At 33.6% G+C, this 17324-nt stretch overlaps 2 protein-coding genes across 2 annotated transcripts; both read left to right on the top strand.

The window, feature by feature from the left end:
* The first annotated feature begins 496 nt into the window (after window positions 1–496).
* Window positions 497–8940, top strand: LOC110798706 (serine/threonine-protein kinase PCRK1). The gene is made up of 5 exons (XM_022003894.2): window positions 497–721; window positions 2038–2452; window positions 6564–6824; window positions 7056–7178; window positions 7934–8940. Exons 2-5 carry the CDS (start codon window positions 2069–2071, stop codon window positions 8423–8425), a joined length of 1260 nt encoding a protein of 419 aa, XP_021859586.1. The 5' UTR covers window positions 497–721; window positions 2038–2068; the 3' UTR covers window positions 8426–8940.
* A 553-nt stretch (window positions 8941–9493) lies between these two features.
* Window positions 9494–10442, top strand: LOC110798708 (transcription factor PCF1). The gene has a single exon (XM_022003896.2). The coding sequence runs from the start codon at window positions 9596–9598 to the stop codon at window positions 10286–10288; it is 693 nt and encodes a 230-aa protein (XP_021859588.1). The 5' UTR covers window positions 9494–9595; the 3' UTR covers window positions 10289–10442.
* The last annotated feature ends 6882 nt before the right edge of the window (window positions 10443–17324 follow it).

Below are 17324 nucleotides of genomic sequence, written 5' to 3'. Positions count from 1 at the left end.
GATTATGACTAAAATATTACCAAAAATACTTTTAGCAAATTAGTATGTGATATATATTATTTCTATAATATATAAACAAAAATTTTCCATACATAAACAATTAATATATAAGGATAGTAAATAAACAAAATAATAAAATAGAGATTTTTTATGAACTTTTTTTTTTGGCGGAAAAAATTCACACCAGGAAGTGACATATGTCATTCCTGGTGTCTGTTTTATTATAATGTAATAAATTTGCTTCTTTTTTTTACACGATATTACATCTCTGCCATTCGATTAAGGGAAATGATAAATCCAAGGAAGAAATTACTTCTTTCAAGAAAATCAACTTTGAAAAAGTGTGAATTTCCTTAGACGAAGTAAAAATTTCAAGGGATTTATCACCTCCCTTCGATTAACGTCCCTCGTTAATAGGGAAGATTGTTTAGGAATTATTCATTTGAGAGGGTGACAATGACTTTTGAAGAAGCGAGAGTCTCATTTGGGTTGGTATTCCAAGTTGACTTCTACCTGCCGTGTGAAGACTTTTAAACTCTTTCTCTCTCCTCTTTCTCGTGTAACAAAACGAAGATCGCTTTGCCGTCCCCACTGTTTTTTCTGCGCTATTTCCTGTTATTTGGACAGTCTTCCAATTTGCTTCTTACTTTGAATATGATCCTCTCTTTACACTTCACCCTCTCAATCGATTTCTGTTTTAAACAGCCAAGTGCAAACTAAGGTAAATTTTGTGTCAAATTTTATGGGTTTTGTTTGGAATTATAGTACGGAAAGAAAGATCGGTGGGTTTTGATTTTGATGATTTGTTTATTTGATCATCACTAGTTTCTGTTTTGTTTTCTTTTTAGTTTCTGAGTAGTTCTGGAATTTGATTGCTTGATATTTAGCTGTTTGCTTGTATTTGGGTGGTTTAAATCTTTGGCTTATTATTTAATTTTAAGTAGATCAACTTTTACATGTTTGTATGTTTCCCTTTAGGTAGTTTCTGTTTGCATTTGGGTTTTTAGTTGTTTGAATAATTGAACGTTCTAAAGCTTTAGGTTGTCTTGGAATTTGCACTTTTGAAGAAAATTTAATTTTGGAAGTTATATATGTGTGAATGGAGAATGAGTTTTGGGTGTAATTTGAAAACCACCTTGCGATCCCGGGGAATGGGGATAATTGCCAATTGCTTTTAGGATGGATTACATTTGGGTTTGTGGATAATCTAGCTATCTTGTCATGTTCAAGCAAGGATGGGAACTCTAAGCTACAACAGTAACAACTAACTGGAGAAACTATTTGAGAGTGATGGATAGCTCAGTTGGTTAGAGCTTTCATCCCGGTTTCAGGTGATTCTGGGATTGATTCTCATCCCCGCCCTTGTGGCTCATTAGCACCAAAAAAAACTGGAGAAACTATTTTCCCACTGATAGGGGTTTGTTTGACCTCCAATCTCAATGAATATGATTAGTTGCCTCTAATTAGGTTGAGCTCGAATAAGAGAAGTTTGGTTAGTAAGTATTTGAAGTTGTCACAAGTTTGACAAAAGACAGACGAGGATACCACCCTGTAAGCATGTTGATTACGCTGTTGTGGAAAATTGCCAATACCACTGGTTGGGTTTTGGATAAACCCTGTCTTCGCCGGAAGGTGTGGTTTTGCTATCTTGACCACAGATGTGTGTGCACCATAGAACCTGTATGAGATGCATCTTTCTTTGACAGTAAAGAAGAAACATAGAGAAAGTAAAATCAAGTATAAATTCCTTTAAAAATTGAGAATCATGCTACCTATACCATGAATTGATTGCATTTCCTAGGAAGTTGCAACTCTCTTCTTCTGGAGCAGTGCATTTCAGATTGTGATGTTGATCAATTCTTACAAAGTTGTTAATTCTGGAACTTAATCACTGTTTGAGTGTGTCTTTGCTAGTCAATGACTATGCTGTTGATTTTGTTTTTCTTTCATTATACACCTTAATCACGTTCTCTGAATTCACTCGGTAGTTTGTCATTCTAACTTGCACTTTCCCCTTTCTTGTGTTCTTCTATGTAGCGATTGTCCAACGTTCTAGTTATTTAAAGCCATGGGGTGTTTTCCTTTCTCTGAAAGAGCCAATAAAAGGGAGCCAAAGGCAATGAAGGTGGTATCTAATTTGTCATCAAATTCTGCCCTTGGTGATGAAGATGTAAATAGATCAGGCTCTGATCTCAACTCACAAAATGTCTCCGATACAAGCACAGATTCCATACGGAAAAACTCATTTTTCAGTATGTCTCAGAGATCTAGCTCCAATTTGAGAGTATTCACATTTCACGAGCTAAAATCTGCCACCAAAGGTTTCAGCCGATCAGTTAGAATTGGTGAGGGAGGATTTGGATGTGTCTATAAGGGTATGATAAAGAGCTTAGAGGATTCTCATGTGAAGATAGATGTTGCTGTAAAACAGCTGGGGAAAAGAGGTCTGCAGGCAAGTAATTTGTTTCAACATTCCCTTCTTCTCTTGATCATCTTTTTTCTTGCTCCCAAGAACATATACAGTATGAATCTTTCCTGATCAAATTTTTTCTCACTATCGGACCAAGATCAAGGTCTTAGTCAAGATGGTTTAAGGGCATGTAGCTTTAAGTATTTTGGCTTACCAACTCAATATACAGTGCTCCGTTTTAGTATGGGTGACTGGTGAGCACTAGCTTTTAAAGTTTAGGGCAGTCCTTTATTTTACCTCTCCAACAACTAGTTGTGCCACTGTAGAACACCAGCTTACCTTTAACAACATGTAACCAGTTCTAGTTAATAGAAGACTCGAGAACTACTATAACATATTAGAACCAGAGAACTGCTACTCTTTCTGAATAGTATGTGTCTTACTTGATTATCCTGGATGTCTCCTAGAGACCTAGAATGCAAATACTTCTTCCTACATTTTCACTTTCCCACCTTAATGGATGAGATGACTGATCTCATTAAACCCCCAAAGCTGGAGTTGTCATATACTCCCTCCATCCCTAAAAGATTACCCCTTTTGACTTTCCACGGTCTCCAAAACACGACTTAAAACGTAAATATCTCTCATTCTAGACTATTATTTCTAAAATATATTGAAAAGAATCTAAAAAGACCCCACATGACTATTATTTCTTATATGCTAATGATAATTCATGGTCAAAGTCTTAAAGTCTGACCCAAACAATTGCAATGGGGCAATCTTTAAGGGACGGAGGGAGTAATATATTTATATATGCTCATCGAAAGGTCTATTTTCCTGAAATTGCAACTAGAAAACCTAATCATGCAAAGATATGGATGTGGCCAATAAGGAAATTCATAAGGCTTGTGAGGAACTTAACTAACAAGAATATTGACTTATCAAGTATGGAATATGGAAGGAGAGCAAAGAGCCATGGAAATTTTATTAAGGAAAGGAAATGTAATGTATGATCTGTTATGTGGGCTAACACAAGCTGCATATAACTACATAAGTATATTACAACTCACGCAGAGTCTGCCTTCTGTTATGCTCTTACTAGTCTCATATGCACGCGATGCGTGCGGGAGTGTATACAAATTAAAAATTATGTTATTAGAACTAATCACCACAAACAATAGGCAAAAATAATTATTTACGTAGATCATCTAAAGAAATAGTGAATACTACATTTCTAATAATCTTTATCACTAAATAATCTTGCTTTGACTCTTTTTTTTTTCCAATCATAGGTCAAATTTGCATCACACTTTTCCTAAATCTAGGCATTGATTATTAGTTTTCTTTATTTCATACAATTTGAATTGTAAGTGAAGGTGCTATAGACTATTCTATAGGGGGACACCAAAAGATCATTTACCAAAATGACCTCAGGAGTTCCCTTATAGAATAGAGATGTTGTTACCTTAGGGCAACAATTTGTGAACCTTAAGTCGATATCGCATTTGGTGTGGTCTAGCATTTGAACCAACATTTTTCACTATTCGTTTCTGAAAGCCGGTGGATTGTTTGTTACTTAATTAATCTAAGGTATTCCCCATGCTTGGCTATTAGTAACTTTAGTTGTTTGGATGACATCATCTTGATATATTCCCTCCGTCCCTTAATACTCGCCCCGGTTTGATCGGCACAAAGTTTTAAGCAATTTAATTAACTTAATAATTTATTAGGTGGTAGTTGATAGTGGGGTATTTTTTTTAATATAGTTAGTGGGAAATGTGTCAAACTCTTTTGAGGGGGGTAGGGGGTGAGATGGAAATGTGTCAAAAAGTAATTTTTTAATGTTTTATTAGGAAGTAGGAATATAGGTGGGTCCTTGGTTAAGTGAGAGAAATTATATAATATTAGTAAAATGATGTCATTTATAGAAACGGGGCGAGTATTAAGAACGGCTTTATAAGGAAAGCGGGACAAGTATTAAGGGATGGAGGGAGTGTACGACTGCAAAATCTGACTTGGAGTTACAGGACTTTCAAGACCCTACCTTTTTAAATTGGTAGTCAATTTCAATGTGTTTGGTGTATAGGAAAGTGCTCTTCTTATGTAGAGCAGATTAGTACGAGTAGTGGGTCAAAATTTTATTTGAAGATTTTAATGAATGATTAATTAACCTAAAAAGAAGAATCACTTTAGATGCATCAAGATAAATTACAATTCTTAATTATTATTCTTATTCTTATTCAAACTGTGTGATTGAGTTATGATGTTTCTTTCACATGAACAACTTGGAACAGATGCAAGAGCAATACCATCAACCTACAGTCTTTTAATCTTCGTAAAACAAGCAAATTCAGATAAATGTTTCCTTTGGAGATCTAACATTGTTTACCTCATGCTTTTAAAAATGTTTAGTTCCATGAAGTGTCCCAAACTCTTTGCTAGTTTGGTCCAAATCTCTACAGCTGTTTTTTGCAGTATCCTCCTTAAAAGAAACAATAATCCATGAAATAATCATATTGTTGTATCCACGGACTGTTATTATGACCCAACTTCTGAGTGCACAGAATTTAAATCAAATTTACAAAAAAAAAAGCATAAAGGATACTTGAGTATGTGATGAATCGTGATGATGGAATCTGCATTAAAAAGTAGCGATTTCTGAAGAGTTTGACGGCTATGACCTTGCTCCAGATTCAATTAACAGAGAATGATTTATTTTGACGATGGGAAAAAGAATAGAAGAATTCAATCAGATGTGGCAAAATATGAAATTAGGAAAAGCGCTGGAGGATTAATGAAGAAGCCGATGAAAGAGTTAGGGACTAGGGTTGCTGTTTCCATCTGTATCACCATGTTGAAGCTCAGGGAATGAACTGTATTGATAAAGGAATGAGCCAAGCAGGAGTGATTATGAGAACATAAGGAAAGGAAAAGAAGAGAGGCAGAGAGATTCAATTGAAGAGCAATAATAACAATTTGAACAGCAATGACAAAATCCTAATATAGTGAACTAGCATCTCCGACAGAAACGATGCAACCCTGTCCTGTAAAGTGTTCACAATGGCTCATGCAACATTTTATGTTGTTGTAGAAGCAGTTTTAAGCCCTTCTGGAAGCAGTTAAATCGGTGAACAATACCAAAATTTTCTGCCTGTCGTTGATGTTAGGCTGTTGCTAATTGGTATCCAGGTGATACTATGATTTCTTTAAATGGAGATAAATTCCTTCACCAGGTGTTGGGAGAAATTTTCCTTGTGGTGAGATATAGTTTTATTACCGTTGGTGCCGCTTCTAGAAGATATTGGACAATCTGAATTTTGTTTATGAGAGGTGTGGTAGCACAGGTATGATATCTTGGACAGTCTCTAGCAGTCTGAATTTTGTTCATTCCTTCTCTCTTCTTCTTAACTATATCCTTTAATTGTATGCGGGAAGAATATGTAAGGCTTGAACCTTGGGAATCCGAAGCCTTTTATTTTATCCGAACCTGTTGTTGAGGTTAAAAAGGCGTTTCCCAATAGAATAAAAGAAGCAATTTGTTTCCAATGTCAGTATACATCTTAGAAAGGTTCTCCAGAGCTGGCAGTCACGAAGATGGCCTGCTAAATGATCTGAAACTTTCAAAATTTGGAGGTATCTTCTTTTTGCCTAAGATTAAAGGTTTCAGCTCAGTAAAACGCAAATAATAAGGTTAGTTGAGTCTAAAACAAAGAAATTTGTTCAGTTTAGTTTAGTTAAACATAAATACGTTAACCATACAAAAATAAATTTAATTCAGTTTAGAACAAAAGTACTTCAGTATTGTCCAGCAGAAATAGCTACGGGTTTTCATTCACTTCAGCACAATTAGACTTAAATTAGTTCAATCAGAGAAATAAAGTTCGGAAGAACATGCCTGAAACATATTTAGTTATTTTACTCTTTATGCTTGTATTTTTACGTTGATACCTGCTGGAAAACTTTGCACGTAGCATTAGACTTGCCTTTGTCAGAAAATCGGTATTTATATTATTTGTATGCCAGGAGAAACCAATAGATAGATGGTTTACATGTGTCTGACGAAGGTCGTGGTGGGTGTCTGTAATGTTATATTTCATGTTCTGAGCTTCTGACATAAAATAGTTGCTCATTTTCTGTTACGTTTGTTTTACAGGGCCATAAAGAATGGGTTACAGAAGTTAGTGTTTTAGGGGTGGTGGAGCATCCCAACCTCGTCAAGTTATTGGGTTATTGTGCCGATGATGATGAGAGAGGCATTCAGCGGCTTCTAATATATGAATACATGCCCAACGGAAGTGTCGAGGATCATTTATCTTCTAGGTCTCGGACACTTCTCCCGTGGGCTATGAGACTGAGAATAGCCAGGGATGCTGCTCGTGGTTTAACCTACCTTCATGAGGAGATGGATTTCCAGGTAGCTGTATATTCCATTTGCCGTTACTATTAGTAGTCAAAGTAGAGTCTTTCCTCTTAGTTCAACATCTTTTCAAACAAAAGATTTGATATTAGGGAAGTGGTTTTTGCTTGGCTCTTGTATATGACAAAAGAACTCCATTGTTAACCTCTATTGTTTTTGTATATATGTTGCTAATGTTAAGTCAATCTTCAGTTAATATATATTCTCTAATCAATTTGTTGTCAACAGATTATCTTTAGGGACTTTAAATCCTCAAACATACTATTGGATGAGCAGTGGAATGCAAAATTGTCAGATTTTGGCCTTGCAAGGTTGGGCCCTCCAGATGGACTGACACATGTCTCGACTGCGGTATGTTGTATGACTTTTTATGTTTTGTCTACTCATTTCTTAAACTTTCTGATTTTTTTCAAAAAAAAATTAACATGTCAATATGTGCAACTGGATTCTTAGGATTATTCTTTCCCCAATCTGCATGTCCTTCTGACCTTGTGTATACTAAGTGTTAACATACAATCTTTTTTATCTTTCCTATTTATTCTTATCAATCCGTACCAGGTAGAATATCAGTTTCTCTGAGGCAATACATTTTTTATCTGATGCTAGTCACAACAATGTACTCTGTATTCAACTTAAACAATTTCTATATGAATATATGTATTTGAACCACAAGGGGAAAGATGGTTTTAGAAAATTAATAGAAAAGGACAATTTCTAATTGCAGGGTGTATCCTTAAAAAAAATAGTTTAAATTCCAGGGAATCCAAAATATGTACTTTCAATATGTGTTTGCTAGATGTAGTTCTTACGGCCAGTTTGGTTGGTGGTAATCTTTTTTTTTTTTTTTTGACGGTGGTTGGTGGTAATCGTAATGACCTTATTTGTGATTTTCTAGGAAATGTCAATGTCCATGGTAATGGAACTCTAAAAGATCCCCATAAGTGACAGGCGTGTCGATATTTCATCTCCCCACATATTTCCTGTGAAATTCTGACGCTATGTTTTGTTTTTTGGAGAATTAGTATTTTGCTAATGAGTCCCAATATTGTAATGGGTTAACTAGGAGAGGTGGAGCAATATTTTGATGAAAATTGGTTTAATGTCAGATTGTAGGAACACTGGGATACGCTGCTCCTGAGTACATCAGAACAGGACGGCTGACATGCAAGAATGATGTATGGAGTTATGGGGTATTCCTTTATGAACTTATAACAGGACGTCGTCCTATAGACAAAAACCGACCAAAGAGTGAGCAAAGACTTATAGACTGGGTGAGACCATACCTTTCAGACTTGAAAAAGTTTGAATTGATTGTGGACCCAAGGCTTGGTAGAAACTATCCTCTAAAATCCATACATAAGCTTTCAGTAGTTGCCAACAGATGCCTAGTTCGACAACCAAAATCACGCCCAAAGATGAGTGATGTTCTAGATATGGTGAATCATATTATGGGGGCATCAGCTGAGTTGGCGGTTCCCCTACAAATTATGAATCCAGTTGCAGATGAAGCTTCGAAAGATGAACATACCGAGTCAAAATGTAACGAGGACAATTGGTTTGCCCGTTTGTGGAGACACGCCCTTAGGAGGACAGTTTGATGGGCATTTGGCAGTAGCCTTTGCTAACAAGTTATTTTTGTCGTAAACTTACATGTGGATGTCGATGTGCATGGGTTTCGCCAATTGGAAGTGCTTTCTCCTAACCTGTGTCCTCTCACTCTGGGATGGTGTAAAAACAAGCAAGAGTTGCCTTTCTCAGGAAAATTAGAGATCAATTGTGTATATTGGGTGTAATAGTAATTATTGTTTGAATTGTATTGTATTGTATTGTATTATGAGGAACTAAAGATTCATTAGTGACTTGTGAGTGTAAATTGTAAATTGGTTGTAATATCGGCTGGGGATGGGGTTGATCAGTGATCAGTGATCAGTGATCAATTTCCTCCGCCTTGTACGAACGAGATTACTACATACATCTGTAGTTGTTTGGAGAGCTAATTAGGCACCGTAGCAGGTTGCAGTTTTGAGAGGTTTAGCAACTACGGAGTAGTCCGTATTACTCTTGTTACATACAAACTTTTATCTTCACTTCATCATACTCTTTCATGTTCTAATTCAACCGTTTACTATGACCATTAAAGAAATACTCGTATTATTTACATTGCATCAAACTTATCTGAATTTAATTTGTATGTTATTTTGATGACATTTTTATTGGAGTATGTTAATACGTAGTCTTTATTACTAACTAAACACTACACTTTGCAACTAATAACAAATGGAGAATGTGCAAAATACTTTCTATGAATATAGTCAAATCTACTAAAATTTAGTCAACTATTATATGATTTTTCAATAATAAAATCCCTCTTTCGTAGTCATTTCCTAAAGTTACCCTTTTTTCTTTGCTTTTGAAAATCAAGGAAACAGTGAAAGTGTGATTACATTTGCAACCCAGCTGTTTGTTTGAAACTTTGAATGAATGAATGAATTTTGAAAGGTACTCACTTCTGTGTATCCATAGTTACAGAGACATGACATTATAATATTATATAATCTTGTGGACCCAATCATCCTTTCAATGTGGGCCCACTCTAAGAAAACCCCTCCGAGTCTCCGACCAGCATAGTACTCGTACAAGTATTTATAATTACCTAATTTCTCTCTCCACCTCTCATCCTTTTGTGGGGTCATCAGAATCCCCCAATTTTTTTCACTATCCAGGAAATAAAACCCTAACCCCCAATTTCCCTCTCTCTCCTCCGCCGCATGAACCACCACGAACCGCCCAAGGTAACCATGGGTTCCGAAACAACAATCCTCAGCAATCACCTATCCACCTCCGACCAACCTCAATTCGAGTCACCTGAATCACAACCATCTCTACCCTTGTCTTTCTCTCTCCCCTTTCCTCCCATGTCAATAACCTCTTCCGCCGCTAAATCCACCACTACAACCGCTTCAACCACTACAAAACTCGCAGTTTCGCGCCGCCGGGTTTCATCAACCAAAGACCGCCACACCAAGGTTAACGGCCGAGGCCGCCGCGTTCGCATGCCACCTCTCTGCGCCGCTCGAATTTTCCAGCTTACTCGCGAACTTGGGCACCGTACAGACGGGCAGACAATCGAGTGGCTACTCCGTCATGCAGAACCATCCATTATCCGAGCCACCGGTACTGGTACTGTCCCTGCCGTGGCTGATTTCACTTCTCCGGCAAAATCGTCTTCGACTCCTGCAATAGCTGCCTTGCCTCTGTCAATCGATAACGGGTGGCATTTCCCGTCACAAACCGTGGGATTAGAGTTCGGATATCGTCACATTCCGTCGTTCACCGCTCTGTTGCTGCAGCCCGATGACGGGGAGCTGCGAATGCGGCAGCAACATGAAGGGCAAGACCAAGATGAAGAACAAGGCGATCCTGCTGATTTTGCTATTGCTAAAGAAGAGGATCAAAATTAACTACGGAGTAGTAATTAGTATTAGTATTAGAAGGAGAGGAAGTGTAATTTGAGTTGTATCTCTATTATTAAGCTTGTAATTTTTAGGGTTAGGGGTTTAGTCGTTTAGATTAGATAATGGGATTAGATTAAATATGGTAAATTTTCTTATTTTATCTTCTTTTTGTGTTTTTTGTTTGTTTGTTTTTTTTTCTCTTTTGAAAAATCGGGGTTTTTTAGGCGTTTCAGGATGGGAAATGCGGTATGTGATGTAAATTTTTGGGGCAGTCCAGTATAAAATCATATTTTGGCAGTAAGTTTTTTGGGGGCAATGTTGAATATTTCAACTCAAAGTGTTTGGGGTCAATGTTCGAATTGTTGATTACTTCATTGTACTTGTGCTGTCCTACGCTTTTCGTTTTAAGAATTTTCCAAAGTTTAAAAGGTTAATTAACTAAGGCAAATTTGCAAGAGATAGACCTTTTATAATTATTTTTAAAAATTATAAAAAGTTGTCTTTTGCAAAAAAGTGGTTATAAAAGGTTGTTTTTCGCAAAGTTGCCATTAACTAATACTCGTTCTCACTTCAACTTGTATTTAGGCAATTAGAACTCGCAAAGCTGACCCGAATTTGTTCCTGATAATTAGAACTCGTAAAGTTTTCCCGAACTTAATTGACTTGAGTTGAACTAAGGTTGATTGAAATTGATTTGAAATGTCTGAAGTTCTCAAATAATTGATCTTAATTTTCACTCAACAGTCAACATAACCATTACAAATGAATGATTTATTACCTAGACAAACAAATAAAAAGTTACATTTTTTAAAATGTAAAGAACACAAAGTAGATTGAATTGACTTGAAATGAATTTAATATGAGTAACTTTAGCTTTACTTATCCGTCTTATTCAACTGAAATTATCCCAAATTTAGGCTATATTAGTTCAACTTGTTTTAAAACCTTATTATATTTCTTATCAGATTATATTAGAAAAGTTAAGTTCGAATCATATCAGATAATATCATATTAATAACAATGTATTATTATTATTACTATTATTTTCAATTCAACTTGACTTATTAATATTATTATATGAAATGCTAACAAAGTCAATCAAACTACAAAAAAATAGTTAACTTATTATTATTATTATTATTATTATTATTATTATTATTATTATTATTATTATTATTATTATTATTATTATTATTATTATTATTACTATTATTATTATTATTATTATTAACTAGAAACGTGTAAAGATTTTAATTGGATAGGAGTCTATAAACAAGTTGTGCTTCTACCCCTTGCAATGCAAAAACTCAATCTTTGAAAGATAAATGCGCCACTTTTAGCATCTATCTACATATTATACTAAAAGAGGGAAAATCAATGTGGTGATGACAAATGTCACTCATTGATTGACCTCTCTTTTAATATAAATTAATAAATAAATAATGTTTTGTCATATTTAACTTAATGAATTTTCTGGTAACAATTACTAAAATGGAAAAATCTATAAAGAATTAAAGATTAATTCATCAATATTTTTACTAACTTATATAGAAAATTTTCAATATCATGTAAATCTATATATCTATATCTACTATAAATATCTATCTATATATACATACTTTTTGTCAGAACACTAACTACAACAATGATATGTATCCCTACTTTTTATTATTAATTTAATTTTTCTAACGCCTAATATTTAATCTTATCGCAATAAGTTTCATATGCGAAGATTCATAATATTTATTTTAATTTTATTACACCTAAGTATAGTACGAACTTCCACGTAGTATTATTATTCAAAATTCCTATATAAAAAATTAATAATGAAATAATAACATACCAGTATAATTCATTATTCAAATAAGAGAGAATAATTTGTTCAAATATTACTTAGCCGTATCGATGTTAGACATCTGCCCCCAACTTGTATTATATATTATGCTTTATTCAAAATTATGATTTTCAACAACGTTAATGATTCATCAACCTTAATCTCTTATGTTTGGACTTCGGATATACTAATAACATATTCTATGAATTCTTACTCATAATATACTAATAATAAGTGGTATTAGAATGAAGTATGAGATTGTTTTGAAAAAATGCCAACAGTTGATCGATAATGGCTAATTGATGACAAATGCATTATTTCCGAGTTATAATATTAAAAAATGCTAACAATTGATCGATAATGGCTAATTGTTGAAATATACTGCGTATTCATCAAAATTATACTAAGAATCTACTTCAATATCAATATATCACAATTTTTACAATATGACAATAATCTGTTTAAAATAAAAATAAAAATACTTTAACAAGGTTGTCTAAAACATATTTTTATTTAAAATATTTTAACAACTCTTAGCATGTATTAAAATATTTAACTTAAATTTACCGATGACTAATTGTATGTATTGTCAATTTTTATTTAAAATATGTGCTTATATTGACTATGGATATGTATAACGAATATTTACTTCTGCTTTAATGTTCGAAGTAGGATTTATCAAGGTTGTGTACGTAAAACATAATTATTGAAAACAAGAATTTGTTTAATAACTTTGTATCCTTTCTTTCTCGAATTTATAATTTACTTATCCTTTTATTTAATAGTTCCTTAATCTTTTAAATGAAAAACAATTTTAAAATTTTTATAGTTTCATTTTATATTATTAGTTTCTTTGTCTTTGATCATTTGATGGATAATATATTTTCTTTATTTTACATTGTAATCTAATGAAAAATCTTTGCGTTCAATTTTGTAATGGGAAATCGATGTGGAGCTATGTTGCTCTTTGATTCGCCTCTATTATACTTGGGTTCTACTCCGTATTAAAAAAAAATCCATTATCTCCCAGCATACCTATTTTTCTATAAAGGAATAATATACAAGCTTACAATAACTTATCGCATGAAACTCCGTGAAAAGACTATTGCAATAATTAAATTTTGACGGAGAGAGTACATATTATAATGTTTTGTTTATTTAGTCAATTATTCTAATAAGACACTGAAATTGTAGAAGACTGTATAGTAGAATTTTAAAATTCAAAACTCTCTTACCAAAACAAAAAGAATGTTAGTCTAGGGGAGGGTTTAGGCGAGTGTGGATACACGGGTCGATGATAGATCGGGGATGAGTTTTTATTTTTTACCCGTTAATAAGGAGATTGGGAAGGGTGAGAATCTTTCCTATTGTGAGTGACGAGGATATGGGTGAGAATTTTAGACGAGTACCAGTGTGGAGGCCTCGACCAACCTCAAAGTCATGACTAGCTGAAAAAGGAAATAGTGGAGTAGGTGTTATGTGATTGGGTAATGATGTAAATATAAAATGATTAAGTAGGTATGGCTATCGAAGTGAAGGGTGGATGAGAATAACACTATGATTGACACATGTGATGAATAGATGAAAATAATTTTGTTTATGTACCCTTATTTATTTTTATTTTTTAAAATAAATAAGACACTGAGTGAGGCAATAACAAATTTATCCATCATTAATTTTAATTAGGAAAATTTCTATAAGGTACATGTATCCAAAGTACCGTGTAATGAGAACCAAATTGTGAATCGTGTTTTAAAATTCAAAACTCTCTTACCAAAAAATAAAGTCAGGTCCAACTGCCTAGGCTAGGTTTGACACGTGTGATGAGTTGGAATGGAAATATTTTTGTTTATGTACCCTTATTTGTTTTATGTTTTTAATAATTAAGAATGAGGCAATAACAAATTTATCCATCATTAGGAGAATATTTATAAGTTATATGTGTCCAAAGTATAATCTAATCAGACAACCAAATTGTCAAATTCTCTAGAATAGAGTTTAAAAATTCAAAACTCTCTTACCATAAAATAATGTCGGGTCCAACCGTCTAGGGCTAGGTTTGACACATGTGATGAATGGGGAGGAAAATAATTTTTACTATGTACCCTTATTTGTTTTTTTTTTTTTAATAAATAAGGCACCGAATGAGGCAATAAGAAATTCAATCCATCATTAATTTTAATTAGGAATATATATATATATATATATATATATATATATATATATATATATATATATATATATATATATATATATATATATATATATATATATATATATATATATATATATATATATATAAAAGTTGTATTCCAAAGTTTAATGTAATCAGACAACCAAATTATCAAATACTCTTAGCGTTTTAAAATTCAAAACTCTCTTATCAAAAAATAATGCCGGTAGTCTAGGGCTTCGTTTGAGGTGGGTGTGGATACACGGACGGGTAATGAAGTGGAGTTAATTTTATTTTCCGCCCGCGAGGCAGGGATTAGGACGGGGATGAATATCATACTTATCGTGGTGACGGGCATGGAGATGAAAAGGCAGGTACATGTGTTGAGGGACCAGTCCCACCCCGCTTTGAACTTATATCTAGCCGAGTAAGGCATATGTTGGGGGTTGATGTTAAATGATTGGGTAATGATGTAGATGATAGGGGAATATTAAGTGGGTATGACTATCGAAGCAAATAGAAGATGAGAATAAATTTATATTTGACATGGGTTATGAAAGGAAAGAACGTAAATTTATCTATATATGTACCCTTATTTTATTTTATTCGAATTTGTTAAATAAATAAGACACGGAATGGGACAGTAACAGATTTATCCATCATTAGTTTTAATAAGAAGATTATCTATAAGCTCTATTTTGATGATAATTGTTTATAGCTATAATTTAGTAAAAGTTTAGATATGCAAATCTAATATTCATATCATAAATCGTGCATCGCACGGGTACTATACTAGTTGTTAACTAATAGAGAGAGAGACTTGAAAAGTGAAAGCGTGCCCAAATCCTCTTTATCTAATTTCCCGAACATAGAGAAAACAAATGAGATGAACTTGTATATGTTCTCTTCACATTTGGACGCATACTTCTTTTTCTTCTTTTTCGTCAAGAGAGAGAAAGGAAGATACGGGATGTGAGATGAGAGAGAAAGGGAAGGGGCAACGAAATGAGAGTGGGAAATTAGGTTTAGGGTTTCTAAGATTCTTTTTATTTGGGGGCTGAGCTAGTTTAATTCAAGTTTGGGCCTTGTTTTTTTTGGATATTTGTATACTTCGGTTTAGTTCGGTTATTTCGGTTTCAAAATTTATAGTCCAATCCAAACCGAAAAACCAAAATTTTAAAATTCTTAATCCAAACCGAACTGAATTAGAAAAAAAACCAAACCGAATAGCTAATTCGGTTCGGTTTGGTTTGGATTTCGGTTTTTTACTACCAAACTTTTACCCCTACTTAATTCCAAGATAAAAACAATTGTGAATAATTGTTGATTGTATGCCTTATTTGATTGTTGAGTCACAACAGAGTTTTAATATGTAAATCATGTAAAGTGAAACTGAGTAGCAATAGCTTTAGACTGTGCACGTCTGAAGTGACGGACAAACAGGAGTTGGGGTTCATGGTGGTAGCCCATGGCCTTTTCTGGAACCGGATTGATCAACGTGTCCTATTTTTATTCAAAAGTTCCTCGATATCGCAGGTCACTGAGTTTACGGAGTCGCGCCCGTACCTCGTCTTCCTTAGTGAAGCTTCTAGCTAGACAACTCGGTCCATTGACTATTTCAATTTAAAATAATATTATTGTTATAAAAGTCTAGTCCAGTCTAGCCTAGTCTAGTCAAGTATGGTCGTCAAATTAACATGTTTTGTCTGCCCTTACTTATGTTTTATTAGTATCATGTTAGGATTGTTCGGTTAATAGAATCATGTTAGGGTTATTATTGATTTAGTATGTAGTACTCAGCTTTGCTGATTACGTGGTTTGTTTGTGTGTGTTGATCATGGCTATGCCTTATTGATCATGTGATGACCCATTTTGGTGAGCAGTCTCTAAGGATCAATAAGCATTGTCCATCTACAGGTTTGAAGATGATGCATCATTGGGATCGAGATTAGAGAGCTTGTATTTATTTTGTCTTGCTATGTGATTTGAGTTTTGTTAATTTGGACTTTAAACTTGTCGTACTATTTACATTTCCTTATTTTCGTTGATTGGTTTTGGGATTAAATCTGTAATCGATTATTTATAAACCTAAAGTTAGTTTTATGTTTTCCGCTGCAAAATTCTGAATAAGCCGTTACGTTTTCACACGGGCGATAATACTTTGATAATTCTCTATAGTTATATTTATAAAAAGGGTTATTTTAGAAAAAGGAGAATTGTCGGGGTGATACAAAGTGGTATTTTTGAGCTATAGGTTTTATTGACTTTTCGTGTCTACTTTTTAAATTTTTAGGCGCCTAAACTAGCTAATTTTCTAAAACGAATTTGCTAGAATTGAGCTCTTACTTATTATATCATTAAAAAATGCGTACTTTTTTTGGGGGACCAAATTCATTTTATTTTGTTTGAAAGTATATTAATATTTAGTATTTAGGTTAGAAATTAACTTATTTATTCAAATTTTTTTTGTTTATGTGAATTAAGTACCTTTTTGTTTTTCTTTTTCGAATTTAAAATAAATATATTCGAATTTCAAAAAAAAACCTCCTGCTATTGTACCGTATTAAAAAAAAAAAAAAAAAATCTATTTATTTGTTTATTGTTTATTCGTTTAATAAAAATTTCTTTTCTTATTAATCGTTTTTGTTTTATCCCTCAAGTGTTTCAATGTTTTACTTATTTTGATTTATTAAGAGAGATGGGTAATATAGGAAAGGGCATATAGAATAGAATTATATGTGCATTAGTAGTTAATTGCTAGCATAAGAAGTTAATTTCTATGTGCATGTGTTACAAGAAAATGGTACATATTTAGACGGATTAATTGCGACGGTGTAACAAAGGGTCGCAAGAGATTTCGGACCGCGAATATTACTTTGCAAATTGCGACTCTTTACAGAGTCGCAACATATTACGACTCTTTACAGAGTCGCAACATATTACGACGTACTAAAGCGTCGCTATTTACAAAAAAAAAATTAAAAATTAAATAAAAGTGGAACCCACGTGTTTGTAAGCCCGCAAAGGAAATTTTT

Source organism: Spinacia oleracea, chromosome 5, assembly GCF_020520425.1.
Source record: "Spinacia oleracea cultivar Varoflay chromosome 5, BTI_SOV_V1, whole genome shotgun sequence".
NCBI lineage: Eukaryota > Viridiplantae > Streptophyta > Magnoliopsida > Caryophyllales > Amaranthaceae > Spinacia > Spinacia oleracea.
Note: the sequence above shows the minus strand (reverse complement) of the source record. Positions and strands in the feature narration are given on the sequence as shown.

Excerpts from the sequence above, each read along its gene's own strand:
- LOC110798708 (XM_022003896.2), top strand. The coding sequence starts at position 9,596 with ATGAACCACCACGAACCGCCCAAGGTAACCATGGGTTCCGAAACAACA.
- LOC110798706 (XM_022003894.2), top strand. The coding sequence starts at position 2,069 with ATGGGGTGTTTTCCTTTCTCTGAAAGAGCCAATAAAAGGGAGCCAAAG. Across the intron at positions 2,453-6,563 it reads TGGGGAAAAGAGGTCTGCAG|GGCCATAAAGAATGGGTTAC; the intron begins GCAAGTAATTTG and ends TTTGTTTTACAG. Across the intron at positions 7,179-7,933 it reads TGACACATGTCTCGACTGCG|ATTGTAGGAACACTGGGATA; the intron begins GTATGTTGTATG and ends GTTTAATGTCAG.